We start from the raw sequence: 20,760 nt of genomic DNA, 5'->3' as shown, positions 1-20,760 counted from the left end.
AAAAGGGTGAGTATTCTTCAGTCAAGCTGAATCAAGAATCAAGGTCCTCAAATGCCATTTGAACTAGACTACTAATCTCTGTTCTTGAAACTACTTGTCTGCCCTGTAGTGAATTCTTTGCTGTTCTTATAATCCCTCTTTTCTTCATCCAAATGAGTAATTTTCTTTGTGGCACCATATCAGGTTTTTTTATAATCTTACAAGAAAGTTGTTGTTGCACACTGACTTAGACTGACAGTCCAGTTTATCTCTGGCATTCTGTTCCATCTCAAAGTCCTGTTCAAAACTGTACCTATGATTGAGGTAATATGCTTACAGTTGCCTAAGTTGCTTCTTGCCCCAGTTACACATCAGAGAACCATTTAATATGTTTAGTTTTGTTTAAATACATTAACTTGGTGTTACATGTACTGCTGCAAATGGTTCGAAGTATCTTGTCTGTTGAAATGGATTGTACGTTCTAATTCTTGTGAAGTCTAAGATTGACATTTTTTCATGTGTTTCCCCTTTACAATACTGTCTTTGTTGTTACATTCAGCACTATCATTCTTTACTGAAATTTGGAGCAGTGCAGCTCACTTGATTTGGGGATCATGCCGTTAAAAATATTATATAGCCACATCTAAAGAACAGTTACCACTTAATTCCATGCTTTCAGAGTTGGTTTGGACCATATGACAGATCTTGCACACTCCGGCTTCATATATTTAGAGTAAAGCAGAACACAGGGCTGGACTGCTGTGGTAGTGCCATGAATTCACTGCTGAGTTCCAGTTCAGAAAAAAACCCCACAGTTTTAACAATAAAAGCATTTTCTTCAGTAAACTGCTATTGGGAAGGATAATAAAATACAGTGCAGAAAAATGAGGTGTTACAATTGATGAATAAATTACTTTTTAGTGGATTATAGTTGAACACTTCTTCGTGGCTACAGTAGAAAAGAGATTGAGAACTTCAAAATCAACTGATTGGCTTATGGGTTTGAATCTCTTCAGCATCATTCTGTTGGCAGAGTAGCATTCCAGGTGTTAATTGGTGCTTTAATATATTCGAAGTAGGTATTTAGTTGTGTCATTCTGCACTGTTATATCAGGCAGGTTTTGGAGAAATTCCAGCTGTTGCTCTCTCAGTTTTGTGCCTTAGCCAGGGCTGCTAGTCTTCCTCTTTAATGGGAGTCTGGAAAGGTATTTTTTGTTTTAAAATGGGGAATTAGAATTTGTTCTCTCTGATTTTTATTACTTGGTTTTATACGTGATATTATATATATATCTGTGAAATGTGAAATATTACTGGAAGGAAGATTGAGGTACAAAATACTGGTGGAGAGCATTATTTTTTGAATAGGCTTGGACAGCATTTCTGGGAACTACCTTAGATTGTATCACTGAACAAAAAAGCACCATGATATTGGAGTGAGTTGCATTTAAATGGTCTATTTTCCCCATTTTTTCTTGATTTTTTGGGTAACATGCTTTGTGGTACAGTGGCAAATACATGTTCCTGTGCCAGTGTGCCCTCTGGTGAACTGGGGGGCGAGATCACCAATTCTCTGAAAGTTTGAAACACTCCTACTTTTGCAGTGTACAAGAGTGCAAATATATATTCTTTCCTGAAACTTGCATAGACAAGACAGAAATTATTTTTTAAAATACTTTAAACAGACTATTACTGAGATTTGTTTTTTCTTGATAGAATGCTGTAAATAAAGGCTTTGTTGTTATTGCTACATAAAGCTGTTGGCAGTTTTCAGCTTCCACATGTGTTATTGAGAATTGGGAGTTTATTGCCATTGAAACACAGAATAAAGCAGTAATGCTTACGGACTTACGTTGCTGGACTGGTGGTTTACAGCTAGAAGGACGTTCCTTGTTAGCTGTCAGAATTGGTGCTGTGTCTTGTGCATAGGGAACACCAGAGAGTGAATATTTTTGCTGTCACATCTCTTTTCCCTCTGCCTGGCCAGGAAGTTTACTTTGAAGTTCCTGGTGCTCCAGACGTTTGCGCAGCGCGCAATTCTGAGTCCATCCCACCACAACCTGGCAGTAATCCTGGCAAGGGCTGCCGTGGTGCTGGGGGCGCCCGGCTCCCCCTTTGTGGCTGCATTAGGGAGAAGTCAGAGACGTGTGAAAAGTAGGCCAGGGGTCGGGGCGGTGCGCCGCGCCTGCCGGAATTGGAAGTGACGGACACCTCCCGGCTCAGCCGCTAATTTGCCTCCATGTTAAATGCCTCCGAAGACTCATTAAAATGAAAAGTTCTTGGGTCTCGCCGACAGACAGAGTTATTGATGCTGGAAGCGGCCACCAACAGTAATTGCTGCCCATCCCCGAGCGAACGCCCCTTCTGGCATTCATGAGCAGCGCCAGGCTGACAGGGGTCAGGGGGGTCAACCCTACCGAAACGAGGCCAAGGAGAAGCAAAATCAGTGCTCTGTTCATCTTTGTGCAGCTTTGCTTTTGTTGCAAGTAACTATTTAGGTGTTCAAGCTGTGTCTTAGTCCTTTGAGGCCCAATTACGCTTCCCTTGTGCATCACCATTGAAAAGTTCTGTAAGCGGAACATGACCACAACTATTGCAGTCTGAAAAAGCGACTTCTTACTCTGTTTGGCTGTCTTAGCTGTGTGTTCACCCATGCTGCACGAGTAGAATTATATTTGTGGAGCAAATGGCATGTGCATATGGTAGTGTAATTTTTCAGGAGGAATTAATTTGCACACAGCTTGGGAATCCAGGATGTCACGATTTTGAATTACAGTTAATGTTGTCTTTTTTGTTGTTGTTTTTGTTTTAAAGATGCAGTACTCTTCTAAGAGACAAAAGTAACGAGATACGTATATTAGGAAACAAAACTAACTGTTAAATTTAATACAAATTTGGTTTTCATCCAGCAGAGAGGCTGGGGTTTTTTTGCAATGAAGTTTCTCTACCAGCAGTTTTCAACAGGTGGCCTAACATGGTGTTGCTGTTTCTCCCCACAGTATTATGGGAAGTCACCCATAATTTAATTTTTATAAAAAATAATTTAAAGACGTTTTCATTTCTGTAAAGAAAATAGTTTTCAAACAGATTAACCTGGTCATCTGTTGAATATTATGTCTAATAGCTATATGCAAGTCTAAAATTACACGGCTGTGACCAGTGAGTTGACAGACCTAATATTTTTTTACAGGAATGCGAAAGCATCCCTGTGGGTTGTTACCAAAAGTGTGTATTTCAGAAGAACCCTGCTCTTCAGATAGGTAGTAAACATGGCTAATGTTTTCAGTTACTAATGTTAATAAACACTTGGGGGTTTTTTGTTGGGTTTGTTGGTTATGCTCAGCATGATGACCATCTTGAGGGTTTTTTCTTGTTTCTCAAATACATGAAGTTTTTTAACACTTTGTTTTATTGTATCTTTCAGGAAACAAAGGTGGAAAAGCTACAGAAACATCTTTGCAGCCAAGCACCAAATCTTGTATTAGGCTTCACTGAACAGACTGAGCTTAGCACTTGTCAAGCAGAAGGGCTGGGTGCCCTACACAGGAAGGATTAAAAGTGAACAATGACTCGATTGAGAGTTCATGAGCAATTGCTTGGAGCCTATCTGCTTATCATTCTCCATGTTCAAGGTAAATATGTACTAGTTGAAATAAGTTTATCTTTTTGATTTGTAACAAGAGTTGTGTGTTCTCCAATGGTTGAAGTAGGATTTTTTTTCTTTTGGAGTTTCTTTTGCAGGCAGGTGACTTTACTGGCCTGATGTGCCATATGGATGGTTCCCTAAAAAGAAGGACATTCTAGTGGTCATTCATTGTAGTATAGATTAGGTCTATTATAGCAAATACTTAAATAGAAACAATACCAAAAATGTGTAGTACACCATGGAGCAAGTTGGATGAGCAGCAGAAGTGAAGGTTTGACCTTCTGTATTTCAGTTCCATATATGTGTGAATATTTGATCTCTTTAAACTTGACCCACTGAAGAACTTGCACTGTGCAGTTCCCCACACCTTCTGATGCTCCCAGCAGCCCGAGGCAGTATGGTAGAACTAATCTAAATTAACTTGTTGTGCCATCTTGATGGGCCAAGGTGAGGCTATGGAACATTCACAAATACCCTCGTTTTCAGTTAGTGAAGATACTCATTTGTATGTCTGTTGTCTTTCCAGACACCAATTATCAAAAACTTCTGGAAATCCAGTTATCATTAGAGCTTTAGCTCCTCTGTCAGATTGGGTTGAATTGAAAAAAAATATGCAGCAGTGCCCTGCATGTCCAGCAGGCACGTACATGCCTAGTTGGTCTCTGTGTAAGAGTATTTGTTCTCCCAGCTGTGCACTCCTCATGTGCTTAAGTACACAGAGCTTTCCAGGTATTTTCAGGAAAATAGAGAAAACTAATTTGGTACTGCCATCTAAATACTTGAATATAAAAGTCAAATATACATTCTTATTGCATGCTTAGATCAGTTACTGCTTAGTGCTTGATTTTGAAATATTATGTGAGATATTTACTTTCAAGAATAGCAATTCAATGAACCTGTTGAAGTGGGGAGAGGAGGAAGCCTGGTAAGTACCCAAATGCCGATCTTTTTGTTCTGTTTCTGGTGTTAATCTGCAATATTAGATTAAAGGATGTAGCAGAGCTGTCTCTTTCAAGACTGTGCTTGATACATCCATGTGTATCAAGCACAGTTTAGTAATAGCCTAGTTTTGGGTATAGTTGAAGTCTGTAGTAGATTTACAAATATTTGCAGATTGCTGTAAGGTGCTTAGATTGGTAATGGGAATAAATCAAAGTAAAGGAAATTTCATTGAGAAATTTAGAAGGAAATTTTCACTGAATGTTAAGTATTAGAACAGGCTGCCTGGGGAGGTTGTGCAATATCCACCCTTAAAAAGCCAGAACTTCACTGCGATGACTGAACAGCCTGGTCTAACATAGAAGTTGGTCCTGCTTTGACCGAGTGGTGGTACCAGGTGACTCCCAGAGGTCTCTTCTGCTCTAAAATACTCTGACATAGTGTTCTGCAGTGGACCTTGTTCTCCTTGTGTTCAAGTAGTTTGGCTGCTTCTTGCAGAAGAGACCAGCTTCTCCCCTTGTTCCCTTGAAGAGTGATGTGCTTTGTTCTTTTTGCTGAAGTCATGGTTACCCCTTTGCATTAGTCACCATTTATCATTTTACTCATAGGCAGTAGCAGCTGAAGGATTCTTTTTTCTCTCTAGATACAAATCGAAATAATAATACAAATATACAGGTCTTCTAGCAGCTTAAAATTAAATTACATTAACTCCTTCCACGATCACGTTGATTAATAACAGTTCAGTAAATAACTTCCAGTAAGTAATATAGATAAATTAAGTTTAAAGACTGAAAATTATTTTTCAGCTTCAAAGGAAGAAATTGCCTTATCTTAGAAATTTTCCTGACTTTCAAATCAATACTGAGGGAGTTCTGAAACTATGGAAGAGTTGAGCTTGTGAAATGTTGTTAGTTCTTTGCAGGTTGCCTAAGGGCTTTTCTGCAAATGTGCAAAATATACTTGGTTTCCAGGGGTGGTGAGGCAAAAACCAGTCAAGTCTCTCTGCTTTTCCCTAGATTCATGGGGGAGGAAAGAATTAAGATCATAGTAATAAAACGTTTAAAATTTTTATAGGAAAGAGACAATCTAAAGTGAAAACTATGAACAGTTGAAAAAGTAGTTTGAACAAGGAAAATGTATGCAGGATGTTAGAAAAATGCATCGTAAAACAATCAACAGAGGTGAGAAAGATTCATTATGAAGAATTTAAGAGGATTTGTGTGATTTACAGAAAGAGGAAGAAAAAGCAGAGAAAGTAGAAACCAGTGTGTGTACTTCCAGTGTCTGGCATCCAGCTTAATGGTTTGCTCTCTTGGGGTTTTTTTTGGAGGCTTCTTCAGAATGTTAGGAATTTCAGAGCTTACCAAGACCTGAGAGAATGATAAAAGCAAGTGTGTCTGTATAACTGCATGTATATATACATACCAGATTCCTTAACAGGTAACCTGAAAAAGCAAGTGGCTGCATGTGTTGATTAATGTGAAAATATTCTTACAATAACAACAGAAACCAGAGGCAATTCCATGGCATTATTGGTGAATAGCTGCAGTTTCTCAGGATGGTACTATGCAGCACGGGGACCCAGTGGTTACCCTTTGGGTTGTATCTTTATAGCTTTGGGACTTCTTCACTTACACTGAGCAATAGTCAGAAATAAGCCTGGGGTGCAGATGGCCAGATTTAAGAGCAGCCTCTTCCATTAAAACGTTTTTGTATTTCCTTTCTTGCTGTGGTTGCGATAGCTTTAAACCTATCACTTGCTCTGCATCTTCATCCACCTCTTTTTTCTGATCTAAGGCAAGAGGGTTTCAGCTTCAGCTGCAGTTGTGACTGCACTAAACAGGCTTTGTCTTCCCACTAGGGCAGGTTTTTCGTTCAGAGGACTAGTTTTACTTCCGAGTAGAGTCCTTTCTTTGTTGTTACAGTGCATTGATGAGCACGTCTGATCAATATCTGTAACAGTAGTAAAGTGCTTAACATCTACTTAAATATGTTCTCATAAATTCGGTACTTCATTGCTGGCAGTTTACTTCCCATGTGGTTCATCACACCTTTGTGTATTCTTCAGAGACACCACAGAAGACCAGCATTTTAATCCTTGTAAATTAGTTGACTAAAAATGTATTAATAGCACTTGATATGTATAAAGCTTTATTAAAAGTCAAATTTTAAAAGTGTTGATATTAAATATTAAAATGGACTTAAAGTTTCCACAGTTCGTTAGTGAACTAAAAGAAAAAACCTGTTGATTTTATTTCATGCCTCTTAATTACTTTTATTCAAATACTTGATATGGATAAGGTATATATTAAGATATATTTTAAAGCCCTTAAGCATTTTCTCAATTTCAGGTGAAATAGTTATTGAATTTGTATGTATAAACTAATCTGAAACAAAATTCTAAAAGCTATAGAAGGAACTTCCAGTTGTCAGTAGCCAATTCATTACTTGAAAACACTAGTTCTTTTTACTGGTGATTTCCCCTATTAACGGCTGCATCTGTCTTTAAAATATGGGCAGCAACTGTGTTCTTACAAATTTGTCTGATTAAAGTTCTTCCAAGGGATTATTAAAAGTTGATCTATTTCTTTATTAGAATTTTGCATTTAGTTTTAAGTAACTTTATTCTTTAAAAGTCCATTTAATTTAAGTTAGAATGCAGAGTACTTTTTAAAAGTAAAATACACAAAATTTTCATGTCTCTGGCTTTTATATTGAGTGCATAGGAACAGAATAGTCTTCAGAAGTGACTTGTGGGGAAGGGAAGTGGGTGAAGAGCCTGAGGATTGTGGGTTGGGAAGTAGAGGAGGCGGGGGCTGCCTGTCTGTGTTGAACACTGGTATAGCTCCTGGGAGAGCTGGAAGGGCAGGAGAAAGGTTTTAAACCAGTAGTCTGGGAACATGCTATGATTTTTAAGAACCAGTTCTGCTAGGTGGAGCTACCTTTAACATGCCTGGTCTTTGGAGATCACAGCCTTGATATATAAAAAAGCACTGTAGGGAGAATTATGGTTAGAATGCCAAACACAGTTAGCAGAAGCATTTAAGATACTTTCTTTGCACTCATAACAATTTTTCTGATTTTTAAAAAAATTTTGTGTTTTAGGAGCAAGTGCTAGTAATTCAAGCTGTGTCAGTTGTACTGAGGTTTAATTCATAACAGAGCATGTTAAATCATTATGAAAGTTTGATAAGCAGAAAGGTGAAATGTGCTTCCTGAAGTGGGGGATTTTGCAGTATCTGCATCCTAAAGCAAGAAAAAGTAATTTAAAACTACCACATAAAAAATGTCAAGGTATGTCTTTTTCATAAGGAAGGCATATCTAACATAAAGAGCACTGGTACAACTTTCATCTTTGATGAAAAGAGCACAGTGTGGGTGAGCCTGAGCGTCAGTACCAGCAGGGAGGCAGGTGAAGGGGCTCTTCTGACAGATTCTTCTTACTTAAATACTGAATTTCTTGGCGTTTACAAGCATGCATCAGAGTAGCTACAAAGAAATGCCTCTAGCACTGTATTTCTGCTAGGACAAATCCCTTTTAAGGATAATGTAGTCTGGAATAGAAATGTTTTTATGGCCAATTTCTGTATTATGAATTTAGAAAGCTATCAAACAACTTTACTGCTATGGGCCATATTGGACCTTTATTTGTGGAGAAAGAGAGGAGACAATTAATTAAAAATTGCAGGTACAATTTGGCTTTTGTGTTTGTGTTCTTTCACTTGCTGCTGTCTCTGCATTTCATAGAGCTGGTTTTTTATGAGTTACACAAATCTTTTCTTAGATCAGAAGACTTAATGAAATTATATCTGTCTCCTGGCATTGAGTTGCAACCAGGTTAACTCAGGTTTTAGTGATTAGTAACACTGCAGTGTCACGCACAGTACATTTTTAAGTTTTATCCATATTAATATTCACATTTGAAGCATGCTTTCAAGTAGACTTAGGTTTCTAACCCAGTGGGATTTTTAATATCCTGTGCTTCTTTGAAATGCATTTTATAGTCTTAAGTTATTTTCTGGGATTGGAAAAAGTACTGCTTTGAATAATTTATCTTTTTTGATCAAAGGCTGGATATGATATATTGGCGGGTGTTGTTCTATTTTAACAATTTGTTTTATTATTAACTTTTGTAATTTTTATTTATTTTATTAAAATAAGGTTCAATTTTAAACAGAAAACCATTTAAGTGTTGTCATATCTGTAACAGTTTTTCACACTTCTAGTAATCTACATTGAATGCAGTGTATGATGGGGCTGAGCAAATGACAAAGTCAGAACTTGAAGTCTCATCAGCTTTTTTCTCATCAGCATCTTACACTGTTGCAGTTAAGAGAGGAGAATGGTCCACCATTACTCTGATATTTCACTGAATGTTGTAACTTTGTAATGCAGTAAAATACACCTTACAGAGCAGTTTGCATGTTTAGAAGTCTATGATGCTGTAGCTCCCAAGGCTGGATAAACAGGCCAGAAGTGAGCCAGGATCTTGAATAAGCCCTCCAGTGTGTGATAGTTCATTTGTTGCTCGTGTATATTATTTTGCCACACCAGCTCTGTGCAGTTTGCAGGTGGAGGTTAGGAAATAGTGGAAAGGAAGCTTTGCTGTGCCTGAAGTCTCTGGGTGCTGCATTTCAGAGCACAATATATGACACACATTTGAAGGTTATGTGAGATTTGTGTATGTATGTTTCTTAGCTGTACTGCAGAGTGACGACTGCATGTATCATGGAAAAGAAGAGATTAATTACATCATCAAGTAGTGTAGTGTCACAAGATCCCTAAAACATGATCCTCTCTTTCACTGTCCTGCTCTCAGGGGGAAGATGTGAATGTCTGAGTGTGAATGTCTGAGAGCTGGAGCTCTGGGGGTGAGGAGATAAAGCTTGGAGGAAGATGTTCTTTAGGCCTATCCTTAGCTCTCTCTTGTTCATTTACTCAGTATCTATTAACCAGGAAAAACAGCAGTGAAGTATCCTGTGAGTTCAGGACCTTCATCTGCCCTCTTAACATCTAAGGTAGATGGAAGCCAAGTCTTTCCATGTTTGACTACCATCCCCATACCTACCAACTTTAAGATGGACACTAACCTGTCTTGAAGTGCTGAGGATGAATTACAGTACTGCAGTAAAGGATACAGTTAGGGATAATATCTAGGTGGAGACAATTAAAAATTGTTTCCTGAAGTAATCCCAAGTATCCTCAAAATTTTCCTATTCTTTTCCCTGGATACTTAAACTCCTGTCTATGAAGAGTTCTCTTTACAGTCTTAGAGAGTAAAAATACAAGAGTGATTTTTTTTTTTTTTTCCCCCCATTCTTTGTGCAGTGCAGGTATTACCTGTAAAATGAAAGCAGGCTCCTATGGAGTTTCACATTACAAAAATAATGAAATTGTAGTCTGTTTGTGCTTTGAATGAAAATCTTTGCCTATAGAAACTGTACAAAAGACAAAGATGCTGTTTCTTTGAGAATACAGTTATCTATTTTGGATTTTATTTGGTATCTACTCTTCATAAATCTTGTAATGCAATCCATCATAATAACTGAAGAGGAGAAATGTATTTCATGTCACTTATAGTATAAAAGGTTGGTATTCTTGTAGTCATGCTTCAGTGTTAGTTTGCAGAGAATTATACTGCTTTAAAAGATGCAAGACCTGCAAAAAAATATTGTTCTTTCTGTTCTGAGCTAGGAGAAGCCATGTTTTAAGGGTTTCTTGGATTTCTCCTCTAATAAGCTGAAAAAATACTGCATTCAGTGATCAGAGTAGGAAAATGGATGAGTGACTGTAAGATGCTGATCATAAAGTACCATAAAGACTTTTAACGTGTGGAATGTCCCTGAAGATAAGGGGGGGAGGGGGTATAACATCAATTGGGAAAGATGCCATAGTCATTCAACAAAATTAGAAAGACCATATTTGTACATATGCAGTGGCTTTTCCTTTAAATATTAAGTAGAATTACCTGTTTCTCTGAGCAGGTAAGGATCTCTTAAATGCGAATACAGAATGTCATGTAATGTCTGTAGCACAGTATTAAAATTACCTTTCAGTTTACGCTGGGAAGAAATATGTGGAAAGAGAGGGGGGTGGATGGAGGAGCTATTTCATATGTGCAGAATTCCTTTTGGTTAAATCAGAAATACCTACAATCTACTGTTATTCTAGCATTAGATCTTGTTTCTTGTTAACAGTCTGTACATATCAGGACTGTTTAACTTGGGCATTACTGAAATGTTGTTTGAAGACCACATTAAATAAAACACTGCTCTGTGATTTCAGTGTTTGGGTAAATGGTGTATTTCTCAGGATATTCTCTTGGTTGTATCCAAAATACCACAGTTGCATTACTTTGCTGCATTGGACAGTGCACTAGGTGTGCTGTATTAACCAGATGAGGAAATCTGTAAGTCTGCTGTTTTCAGGACAGTAGGATCAAATTTCACAAATATTTAATTGGGCACTTGTCTGAATGACATAGTAGATGTTACAGTAGAGTGATACAGGTGGCTGTATCTGCACAAGGTTTTAATCAAGTTTTTTTGCCCATGTTTTAAGCAAGGTACAACAGGATGCTAATGTTCTCATCACTCAACAGCTCGTGTTTGCTAGGTTTGACAGGAAGCCACACAAATCTGTTGAAAGGGACCATGAGTTTCCTGGTCAGGTTTCTTTTCCTTAGAAAAACTGAAATTTTTATTGTAACCTCCATTTTTTTACTAATAACTGAATTTGTAAAAGCCTCTGCTGGTCCTGACTGGCTGTTGGCTTACCTTGCACACTGAGCCTTACACAGAGCCTTGCTATAATCTGTATAAGTGTGGGTGATAGTTTGTTCACAGCTCTTCTATCTGTATTTTGTTCATACCTTGAGGATTTAGAGCCAAGGTGGTGGGCAGAAAGAGACTTCCTGTTGGTAAAATTTTGTATGATAAAGCTGAGGGAGATGGGTAAAGATGTTATCATCTCCTATAGTAATCACATAGCATATTTCAAATGAGGCAGATAATGTTCCTAAATTTTTTCTGGATGTACTTCACTAAGAAGAAAACAGATGGATGTTTTCTTCTGAATGCCTACATTCACAAAAGCACTTTTATAATATGAACAAGAGCAAATGATGTTTAACTCTGCTGCTGTTGAGAAACTGAAGGCTACTTGGAACATGATGTAGCCCTGTTTCTACTCTGTGAAAGCTTGTTTGGATGGATGTTCATGTCATTTACTGAAATTTAATTTGCAAACAAGATTTACTTTAGCTGTGTTTTGAAGTACTAATGCATATAGAGATCAAAAAAACCAAGAGATTTTGGAGTTATTACTGCTCTTCCATGAGACTGCGAATCTATAAAAAATTACTTCAGAAAATTAGAAAATTGCATATTAAGTATGTTCAGTCATGCATAAAATTATTCTTGTTGTGGTTATCAAGCCGTCAGCATTTTGGTTTTCTAAACACATGAATGAGAGAAGCTTTCTTCAGAAAACTCTAACCAGTTACACCACTAATTTTCTTCCCTACTTCAAAACGAGAAAATATCTTTCTGTTTATATGGATTATGGTTGGAAGATCTGCTGTTAAGGTACAAAATATTTCAGCTAGGTATTTCTAGAATAAAATTATTAACTCAGATTTCTACCATAATCTTGGGAGAGGAGATTGTCCCAAGGAGACAAAGGAGAGGAGGTTGTTCAGTTCTTTATTAATATAATTACTCTGTTGTCATGTTTTGCCTATAAAACTCTTGAACAGTTATCAAAGAGATGCAGACATTTTTTTTGTTGTTATTTTTTTCATGTCCAGGTCAAAAGCTAGACAGCATGCTTCATGGTACAGGAATGAAGACAAATTCTGACCAAAAGAAACAAGCAAATGGAGTAACACTTGCTCCAGAGGACACCTTACCTTTTCTTAAGTGCTACTGCTCAGGACATTGTCCAGATGATGCTATTAACAACACATGCATGTAAGTGTTGCATTCAGCATAGAGAGGCTCTTTGAAGAGGATCATTTTGGGTTTTGAGAGAGCAAACTACTTTTAGAGGCTGACCAAGATTCTCTCAGGTGATCTGACCATAATTTATTATGTTCTGTGAGGGCTAAAACTCATGGTCATCTCTGTGTAAACAATACAGTTTTCACCACACCTTAGAACCATTTGCAACTGGTCATTTTAAGTCCAGCAATGGCTTTGAAGGACAGAGGTTTTAAGTAACCCTGTGATATTTTACAACTGGGTGAGTATTAAGTGACCCAAATCTAAGCCTTCTGACACAACCACCTGTTTGCTTATTTCTTCAGCTAGTAGTCAAAAAGGTAATGTAAACAACATAGCCATTTCCTGAGAATTCCTCTTGTTACATGTTCAATAGTTACAGACTATGAAGGAAAGGCAGGGGAAAATAAAGAAAAGCCTGTGGACGTGTAGAGACAGGAGGGGAGTTTTCTCTCTGATAGGCATAAGAATCCTAACAGACTCATGCACACAGGTTATGTGCTTGCTTAAGGTGGTTTTTTTTCATGTCCTGAAAAGTCCTTGTTTTTCCTTTTTTTCTCTTCATTTGCAATTCCATGTTCAAGGCCCTTCTGTTTCCTTCCTTAAGAATTAATATACACAGTTGAAAACATATTACTTGCTCCTGTACTCTGAGTCTTCGCTTTAACATAGTATTCAGTCTCTCGAAGGTGTCACTTGGCAGATAAGGCAGTTTTTATGGAACCCAAGGAGGTAGAATAAACACTGCTGTCTTTTTAAATGTAAACACAGGCGGTAACTTACGAACCGTTTGGAGCTGAGAAAACGTTCCAGTATTTTGTCTTTCAAGCCTCTTGGTATTTATTTATTGGTTTTTATTGCCCTCTAGTGTGTGCAGTCAGTATAGGCCTTACTAATTTTTGTCTGACCTAGTAACTGATAGGCCATTATACTGATAATAAAGCTATTAGTTAAAAACACAGTGTCTATGTGCAGGGTATCTTACGGCATTATGCTTTCCATATCTGCATTTCTTTGAATTAATGTAAATAGATTTTTGGTAAACAAAATTATTTCTAAATTTGTTTTCCGTAGTATCTGTGTTGAGGGAATGAATGAATTTTTGTGAGAGAGCATCTGTCTAGTGTTCTACTTGAGAATACTGTGGGAGTCTTTTATTCTCAACCTGGATGGTAACCCATGTGTTAAAAGAATTTTTATAGAAGTTTTCATTCTAGAATTCTTAATGGGTTCATGGTCAACTAATGCTGCATATTAAATGACAAACATGCTGGTAAAGCACACATGATATGTTTATTCCAGAACTAATGGGCATTGCTTTGCTATCATTGAGGAGGATGAACATGGAGAGCCCACGCTTGCTTCTGGGTGCATGAAGTATGAAGGTTCAGACTTCCAGTGCAAGGTGACATAATGAGATTTATACCAATGCCTTACTTGGTTTCATTTTTATGCCTCTCCCTCTTTTATATGGCATTCTGAAGATGTTTCTAAAGCAAATAGTGCTGCTATGATGAGTATAAGAGAAAAACTTCTAAAGAAATTGGGTTTTTTGTCTTACGAGCAGTATTTATTTAACATATGATTTAACTGGTTTTGACTAAGCTCAAGACCTTTCCCATGTATGAAATAGCAACTTAAGTAAAAATCATCTATTTCTGTTCAACAAGTAAAAAACGTTCAATGAAATGCTTTTCATGAAATGTAAAAAAATGCAAGATCAAATGTAGGCACTCAGAGATTAGATGATGTCTGTCTGCCACTGCAGAGTGATCTCATACATTAAATGGTGTGGTTGAAGTGCCTTCTAAATAAAATAGCTTACACTTTTGTCTGTGCTGTGTTGTAGCTGTAGCATCCCCTGCCCTGTCTCCATTTTAGCTTCAAAATCCAAATGTGTATCCAATTCTCCTTCAACAGGACTCGCCTAAAGCACAGTTACGTCGAACGATTGAGTGCTGTCGTACGGATTTCTGCAATCAGGATTTGCAACCAACATTACCACCTCTTGATAGTACAGGTAAACACCTCCTGTATGTTCACACTGCTACTAAGAAATGCTGTGTAGGTTCTGGTTTTCCTGATCAACAGTGGAAGTAAGGAGAAAATATGATTACAGTATTGCACAGATCTGTTTTTTCCCTTATGAAGTAATTTTTGTATGAAGCTCTGTACTACACTTCATTTTCTGTTTTCAGTTTTTCTTTTTTTGCCACTTTCAAGTTAATCTTTTCCTCCATCAGTCACTCATGGTATTTTTATTCTTGTTTTTAGTGTGCTCATATCTTCATCTACATGTGATATTCTGATCTGTTTTTATTCAGTTTCCACAGTCTGATCTCTTTTTAAAATGTTTTTCTTAATCTCTGCTGTGCTTTTACTATTATGAATGCCATCATAAAAGAAGTATTCTGACCTTGTTAACACCTCTTTATTGCAAACTCATTCTCTTCTTTCTGTTGTTCCCAGTGAAAATAGTTTGTTTTCATGAGCTTACTCATTCATTGCTAGGCAAGTCATACTGGTTTAACTGTTGCTTTATACCTTCTCAGAATCTTACTGCTCTAAATCCTTAATTTCTATTTCTAACCAGCAAGAGTCAACCAAAACAAACAACTCCAAAATCTTTTTTTTTTTTTTTTTTTTTTTTTGGTTATCATCATCCAAATGAATTTATCTTTGCTTTTCTGATATAAATACTTACTTCAATACATGGTATATGAAAACATACCTAAATAAACTGTTTACAGTATATGTTTAATTAATAGACTTTGGAAACTCTCCTTTTTTTCTTTCTATTTTTTTCTTTCTTTTTTTTGTCAAATAGATGGACTTTTTGATGGCAGCATTCGTTGGATGGCAGTGTTGATTTCTATGGCAGTCTGCATAATTGTCATGGTCATCTTATTTAGCTGCTTTTGTTACAAGTAAGAAAGCACTTTCTTTATTGGCAACATTTTTAATTTTGCAAATCTGTGTAAACAGAACAGTTATTTTGCAAATGTTCACAGTTAATCATATGTAGATTAGAAACAGTTGTAATTTAATTTCACATTTCTGTGGGTAGCAGTTTCCATCACTAGGTAAAATGAAATGTTCATGGCAGAGAATTTAACTGAATTTGGTCCTTTTCCTGGCTATAAAGTATTTACAGTTTTGTAAGCTACACAGAACTTTGATGCTATAGCAGCTGGTAAACAGGAATATCTTCATGCTTTTTGTGCCTTTGGGTGTTCAGTCACTTTCAATAGTTAAATTTCACCTGCTTCTGAGATTTTCTTTTATCTGCTGTGTTTCAAAACTAAGTAATTGTCCAGCTGAACTATGGCAGTTCATTCAGGTGCTTCTGTCAGCCGCAGCCCTGTGCTGGAGTGGTCACTGTTCTAGCAGGAAAGGTTTCCAAGGAAAGCTGCTTGTGTCAGCCTCAGCTGCCATGGTTCGAGGTTCTGTCTGTTCATTTAAACCAAAATCAGCAATGTTGTGCTGGTAACACTGGCTGAGAGCTGAGTATTAAAAATGCTGGATTTCCATGTAACTCATAATAAACTGACAGACCCGTACATGCATTACAACAGCTTCTTAACATTAAAAAGCTATGGAAGTTAAATTTCAGGAAAAGAAAAAAGATACAGTAAAATCTGATTCTCTTTTTTCTTTTGAGAAAACTTCCATATTTAAATAGCTCTTCTCCTAGATCAGTTTGCTACATATTTTAAGTGTTTTGGAGTTCAGCTTAACTTCTGTTACTTTTGCAGGCATTACTGTAAGTCGATGGCAAAGAGGCACTGTTACAATCGTGACCTGGAACAAGATGAAGCATTTATTCCAGCTGGGGAGTCATTAAAAGACCTTATTGACCAGTCACAGAGTTCTGGGAGTGGATCAGGACTGCCACTGTTGGTAAATCATAAACTAAGATTTTTTCTTCACTGGATTTCTCTCCATCACGTACAAAGTTTGGTTTGTATCTAATGCCTAGAACAAAGCAGTTTGCTCATACAAAATGCTCATTATTTTATATGCCATTATGATGAAAGATGAAGTACAAAGTGAACAAGTTTAAAGCCAATCTTCACATAATTAAAATGAAGTGCACAATTGAGTATGTTACAGAATCTGTTGGTGTCAGCAAAATTTAAAGAAAACTTAGAGCCTTCAGCCATTAAGATAAAAATGCAAGAAATGGCTAATACAAGTATCAAATTGAGTGAACTCAGAGATTTTATTTTCTTAGTTTCCATTGACTATTAAAATAGATTTTGTTTTTATTGACTGATAGAAGTGTACAGGGAGACTTCAGAGCAGCCTTCCAGTACCCAAGGGGGCCTACAAGAAAGCCAGAAAGGGACTTCTTACAAGGGCATGTAGAGAGATAGGACAAGGGGAAATGGCTTTAAACTGAGAGTAGGTTTAGATGGGATGCAATAGTAGGTTTAGATAGGAAGCAATTCTTGACTGAGGATGTTGAGGCACTGGAACAGGTTGCTCACAGAGCTGTGGATGCCCCATCCGTGGCAGTGTTCAAGGCCAGTCTGGATGCGGCTTTGAGCAACCTGTTTTGGTGGAAAGTGTTCCTACCCATGGCAGGGGGGAAGTAGATGATCTTTAAGGTCCTTACCAATCCATACCATTTTGTGATAGTTGTTCATAGTTTTTTCTTTCACCATCCTATATAATACTTGCATAAAAATTAGCCAGTGAGACAGATGACTATTTATAAATCAGAAATAAAATGCAAGAGAACATACCCTTCAATTAGAAGATGTGCTGACTTAAATCTTCTGGGGTTATTTTTATACCTTGGAGGCAGCAATAATGAGTCCAAAATTGAAATAGTGAAAAATTCCATGGAACAAATTTTACAATGGGATCAAAATTATAACAATCCAAATTTGATAAGTAGCCTGGCCAAGTACTTTTGGTTAACTGCTGTTCCCTCCTCCACCTTATACCTTCTTATTTCTTTTTCTTTTTTTTTCCTAATTATTTTTTTGTCTTCCTTAGGTTCAGCGCACTATTGCCAAACAAATTCAGATGGTGAGGCAAGTTGGAAAAGGACGGTATGGTGAAGTGTGGATGGGCAAATGGAGGGGTGAAAAAGTGGCTGTCAAAGTGTTTTTCACCACAGAAGAAGCCAGCTGGTTCCGAGAAACAGAGATTTACCAAACTGTCCTCATGCGACATGAAAACATCCTTGGTAAGGCAGGAGAACACTGCTTGGCTACTGGAGGGGTGGCATGAGGGTGGAGGAGCAGGAGCTCTTAATGGATGGCTTGAGGGGTCTAAGGCAGCTTCTGTGGAATAACCAGATGGGTTTCCCTTAATGTGTGCTAATAAAATGCTATTGGAAGGATAGAATCTTGGTTGGAAACGTGTCTGCAGTCTCTTTGCTGGAAGGCTGGACTGGTAACCTCATGTACATTAAATAGAATCAGAGCTAGATTCTACATGATTAGTTTTCATAAGGGGACCACATATCTTCTGATACAGTACAAGACATTATATCTGTAGGAATTATTACTAAATCTACTGCATAAAAAATGTATGTGCAAATAAATAGTAACTTGGTTTATACATTCCATAGGTTTCATAGCAGCAGATATTAAAGGCACTGGCTCCTGGACACAGCTTTACTTGATCACGGATTATCACGAAAACGGATCATTGTATGATTTTCTGAAATGCACTACCCTGGACAACAGGGCTCTGCTCAAACTGGCCTATTCTGCTGCGTGTGGCCTGTGCCACCTGCACACGGAAATCTACGGGACACAAGGCAAGCCTGCGATTGCACACAGGGACCTGAAGAGTAAAAACATCTTGATAAAGAAAAACGGAACCTGCTGCATTGCAGACTTGGGTCTTGCAGTCAAGTTCAACAGGTAAGAAATCCTCTCTAATGGGAAAACATTATTGTAATTTTATTTATTTATTTATTTGGCATCAGATACCCAGGTTAAAAGGAAGATGGAATCATTTGGTTGCATGCTTTCATTTTTTTTTTTTTAGTTTTGAGAGTAAAATGTTCTCAAATGCTGGTAGACGTCATGATGAAAATTGGTTGTTAAGAAACAATGAAAATATTCTTCTTAGGGAAAATAACAGTTTTGTAGAGGAAATGGAGACTAATTTTTTATTCAAAACTAGCCTTTTATAGTAATGGCAATCATATAAGTTCTTTCATAGGAAATTTGAACAGCATATAGGCAGTTGAAACATAATCGAAGATGTGATATTGTAATGGTATTATTAAATACTTTTTCTTTTATTGGTTTAAGTTCTACAGGGACAGAGAATTGGTTTTTTAGTGATTGTGCCATACAGTATTTCATACCTTGTAATAGTCCACAATTCAGTAGCTTCCTAATGTTTTCATACAGTGACACAAATGAAGTTGACGTTCCCTTGAACACGAGAGTGGGAACAAAACGTTACATGGCTCCGGAGGTCCTGGATGAGAGCCTGAATAAAAACCATTTCCAGCCGTACATCATGGCTGACATCTACAGTTTTGGGCTGATCATTTGGGAAATGGCTCGGCGCTGTGTCACAGGAGGTAAACTTCTAAATATTCTGTATAAAATCTACCAGGCCCTTCCCTCACTTTAGCAATGCTTCACCAGGAAATAATATAATTAGCTTGCTGTATGATCAGGCTTGTATTCTTTAAAAGCAGTAGTAATAGTCTGACACATATTTTTGTGACTCATCCTGGCTTTTCTTTTGCTCTTCTTTTGTATCCTTATACATCTTCACCTGTATTCTTCTTCCATCTTACATTTCTGTGTGCTTCTTTGTAGCATGTAGTGGATTAGAAAAAGCCAAATTCAGCATTTGGTATCAAAATCAAAGGCACTACAAGGAATTATTGTAGCTACTAAAGTTAATAATCATAATATTGGAGCTTTTATGATTGTTGTAGTGAAATTTTTAGATTTTTACACAGTAAAACAGTGTGGTGAGCTTAACTTGGCACAAAGTTAATTTTTGTTCCTGGCTAAGGAAATCCTAGAGTAGATATATAGATTTATTTCTTTTAATTGTTCTTAATCTTTCAAAATTATCTCCAGGTATTGTTGAAGAGTATCAGTTGCCATATTATGACATGGTGCCAAATGATCCATCCTATGAGGACATGAGAGAAGTGGTGTGTGTCAAACGCCTACGCCCAGTGGTATCGAACAGATGGAACAGTGATGAAGTGAGTGTGCAGAGAGGAAAAGCTACTTCAGTTTGTTCATTAATATAGGAGGGTATTTTAGTTTAATAAATACTAAAATGTTGTGAAGTAGGGACTGCATTCAGATATTCTGGTACTTTGAAAACCTCACAGCAATAATAGGAGAAAGACATGATTGAGATCGATTCAAAATACTGTATTTTTTAATGTATCTTTTCAGTGGTCTGAGGGGAAGATACCCTTAATCAGCATCCAAGTGTATGAATACTGCTCTACTTGAGATCATCTATTTTAGATAGTGGAATATATTCAGAGTTTTAATTGGAGCTAAAACTTAAAAGAATTTTTTATTGGCTTTATTAGTCTTCATGTATATAGCTTATTGGTTTGTGGCATAAGATATTTCATGAAAGATGAAGCAGTTCCTTTGTGGATTTCCCCTTTCCTTTTTTCCTTTTTTACTGTTACATCCCAGTACAATCTGTGATGTAACTAAAGTATTTTCATTTAGATGTGTTTTTAAAGGGCCACAGCTTGAACACAGTAAATAAGACATAACTATTTCACATAGCAAATTAAATATGCCATATCCATTCTTCACAGAGTCCTTGACTTCCTCTATGAATTCCCAGTTTTCTCCTTTTTTTTTTTTTTTTTTTTTTTTTTTGTGGACTGCTGACTGTTGAACTGTTGCCACACCTTCGTTTTCTGTGAAGGAATTTGCTATGGTTTCCTGTCATACACGTGGAAATTTTTCTGTTTATTGCTACCATATTTGTACCACTGTTCATGAGTTATACTGAGAATATCTAGTAATGCATCACTGGGAAACTAAATCTACACTTTCATTAGATGCAGCTACTGTAATACTAGGCAGTGAGAGGGAGGGAAGAGGAGGATTGGCATGTGGATATTGGGTTTGGGGTTTTTTCCTTCAGTAGATCTCTTTAATAGTTTTCTACCAACAATTCTGCAGAAAATTTGGAAGTTGCACATTTTTGGACTTGAAAGTTCTATAA

At 37.1% G+C, this 20,760-nt stretch overlaps 1 protein-coding gene across 2 annotated transcripts in view; it reads left to right on the top strand.

Moving 5' to 3' along the window:
• BMPR1A (bone morphogenetic protein receptor type 1A) overlaps positions 1–20,760 on the top strand; it is a 75,319-nt gene that overhangs the window by 49,865 nt on the left and 4,694 nt on the right. For both annotated transcript variants that reach the window (XR_007205233.1, XM_048311952.1), the window contains exons 3-12: positions 3,401–3,608; positions 12,369–12,531; positions 13,864–13,966; positions 14,482–14,581; positions 15,389–15,488; positions 16,317–16,461; positions 17,566–17,758; positions 18,146–18,443; positions 18,942–19,117; positions 19,632–19,762. Coding sequence is in view for 1 of the 2 variants with exons in the window: in XM_048311952.1 (XP_048167909.1) it covers positions 3,542–3,608; positions 12,369–12,531; positions 13,864–13,966; positions 14,482–14,581; positions 15,389–15,488; positions 16,317–16,461; positions 17,566–17,758; positions 18,146–18,443; positions 18,942–19,117; positions 19,632–19,762 (1,476 nt within the window). In the remaining variant the exon portion in view is untranslated. The remainder of the gene's footprint in view (positions 1–3,400; positions 3,609–12,368; positions 12,532–13,863; positions 13,967–14,481; positions 14,582–15,388; positions 15,489–16,316; positions 16,462–17,565; positions 17,759–18,145; positions 18,444–18,941; positions 19,118–19,631; positions 19,763–20,760) is intronic.

Source organism: Corvus hawaiiensis, chromosome 8, assembly GCF_020740725.1.
Source record: "Corvus hawaiiensis isolate bCorHaw1 chromosome 8, bCorHaw1.pri.cur, whole genome shotgun sequence".
In the NCBI taxonomy this organism is placed as follows: Eukaryota; Metazoa; Chordata; class Aves; order Passeriformes; family Corvidae; genus Corvus; species Corvus hawaiiensis.
This window is presented reverse-complemented; position numbering and strand designations above follow the sequence as displayed.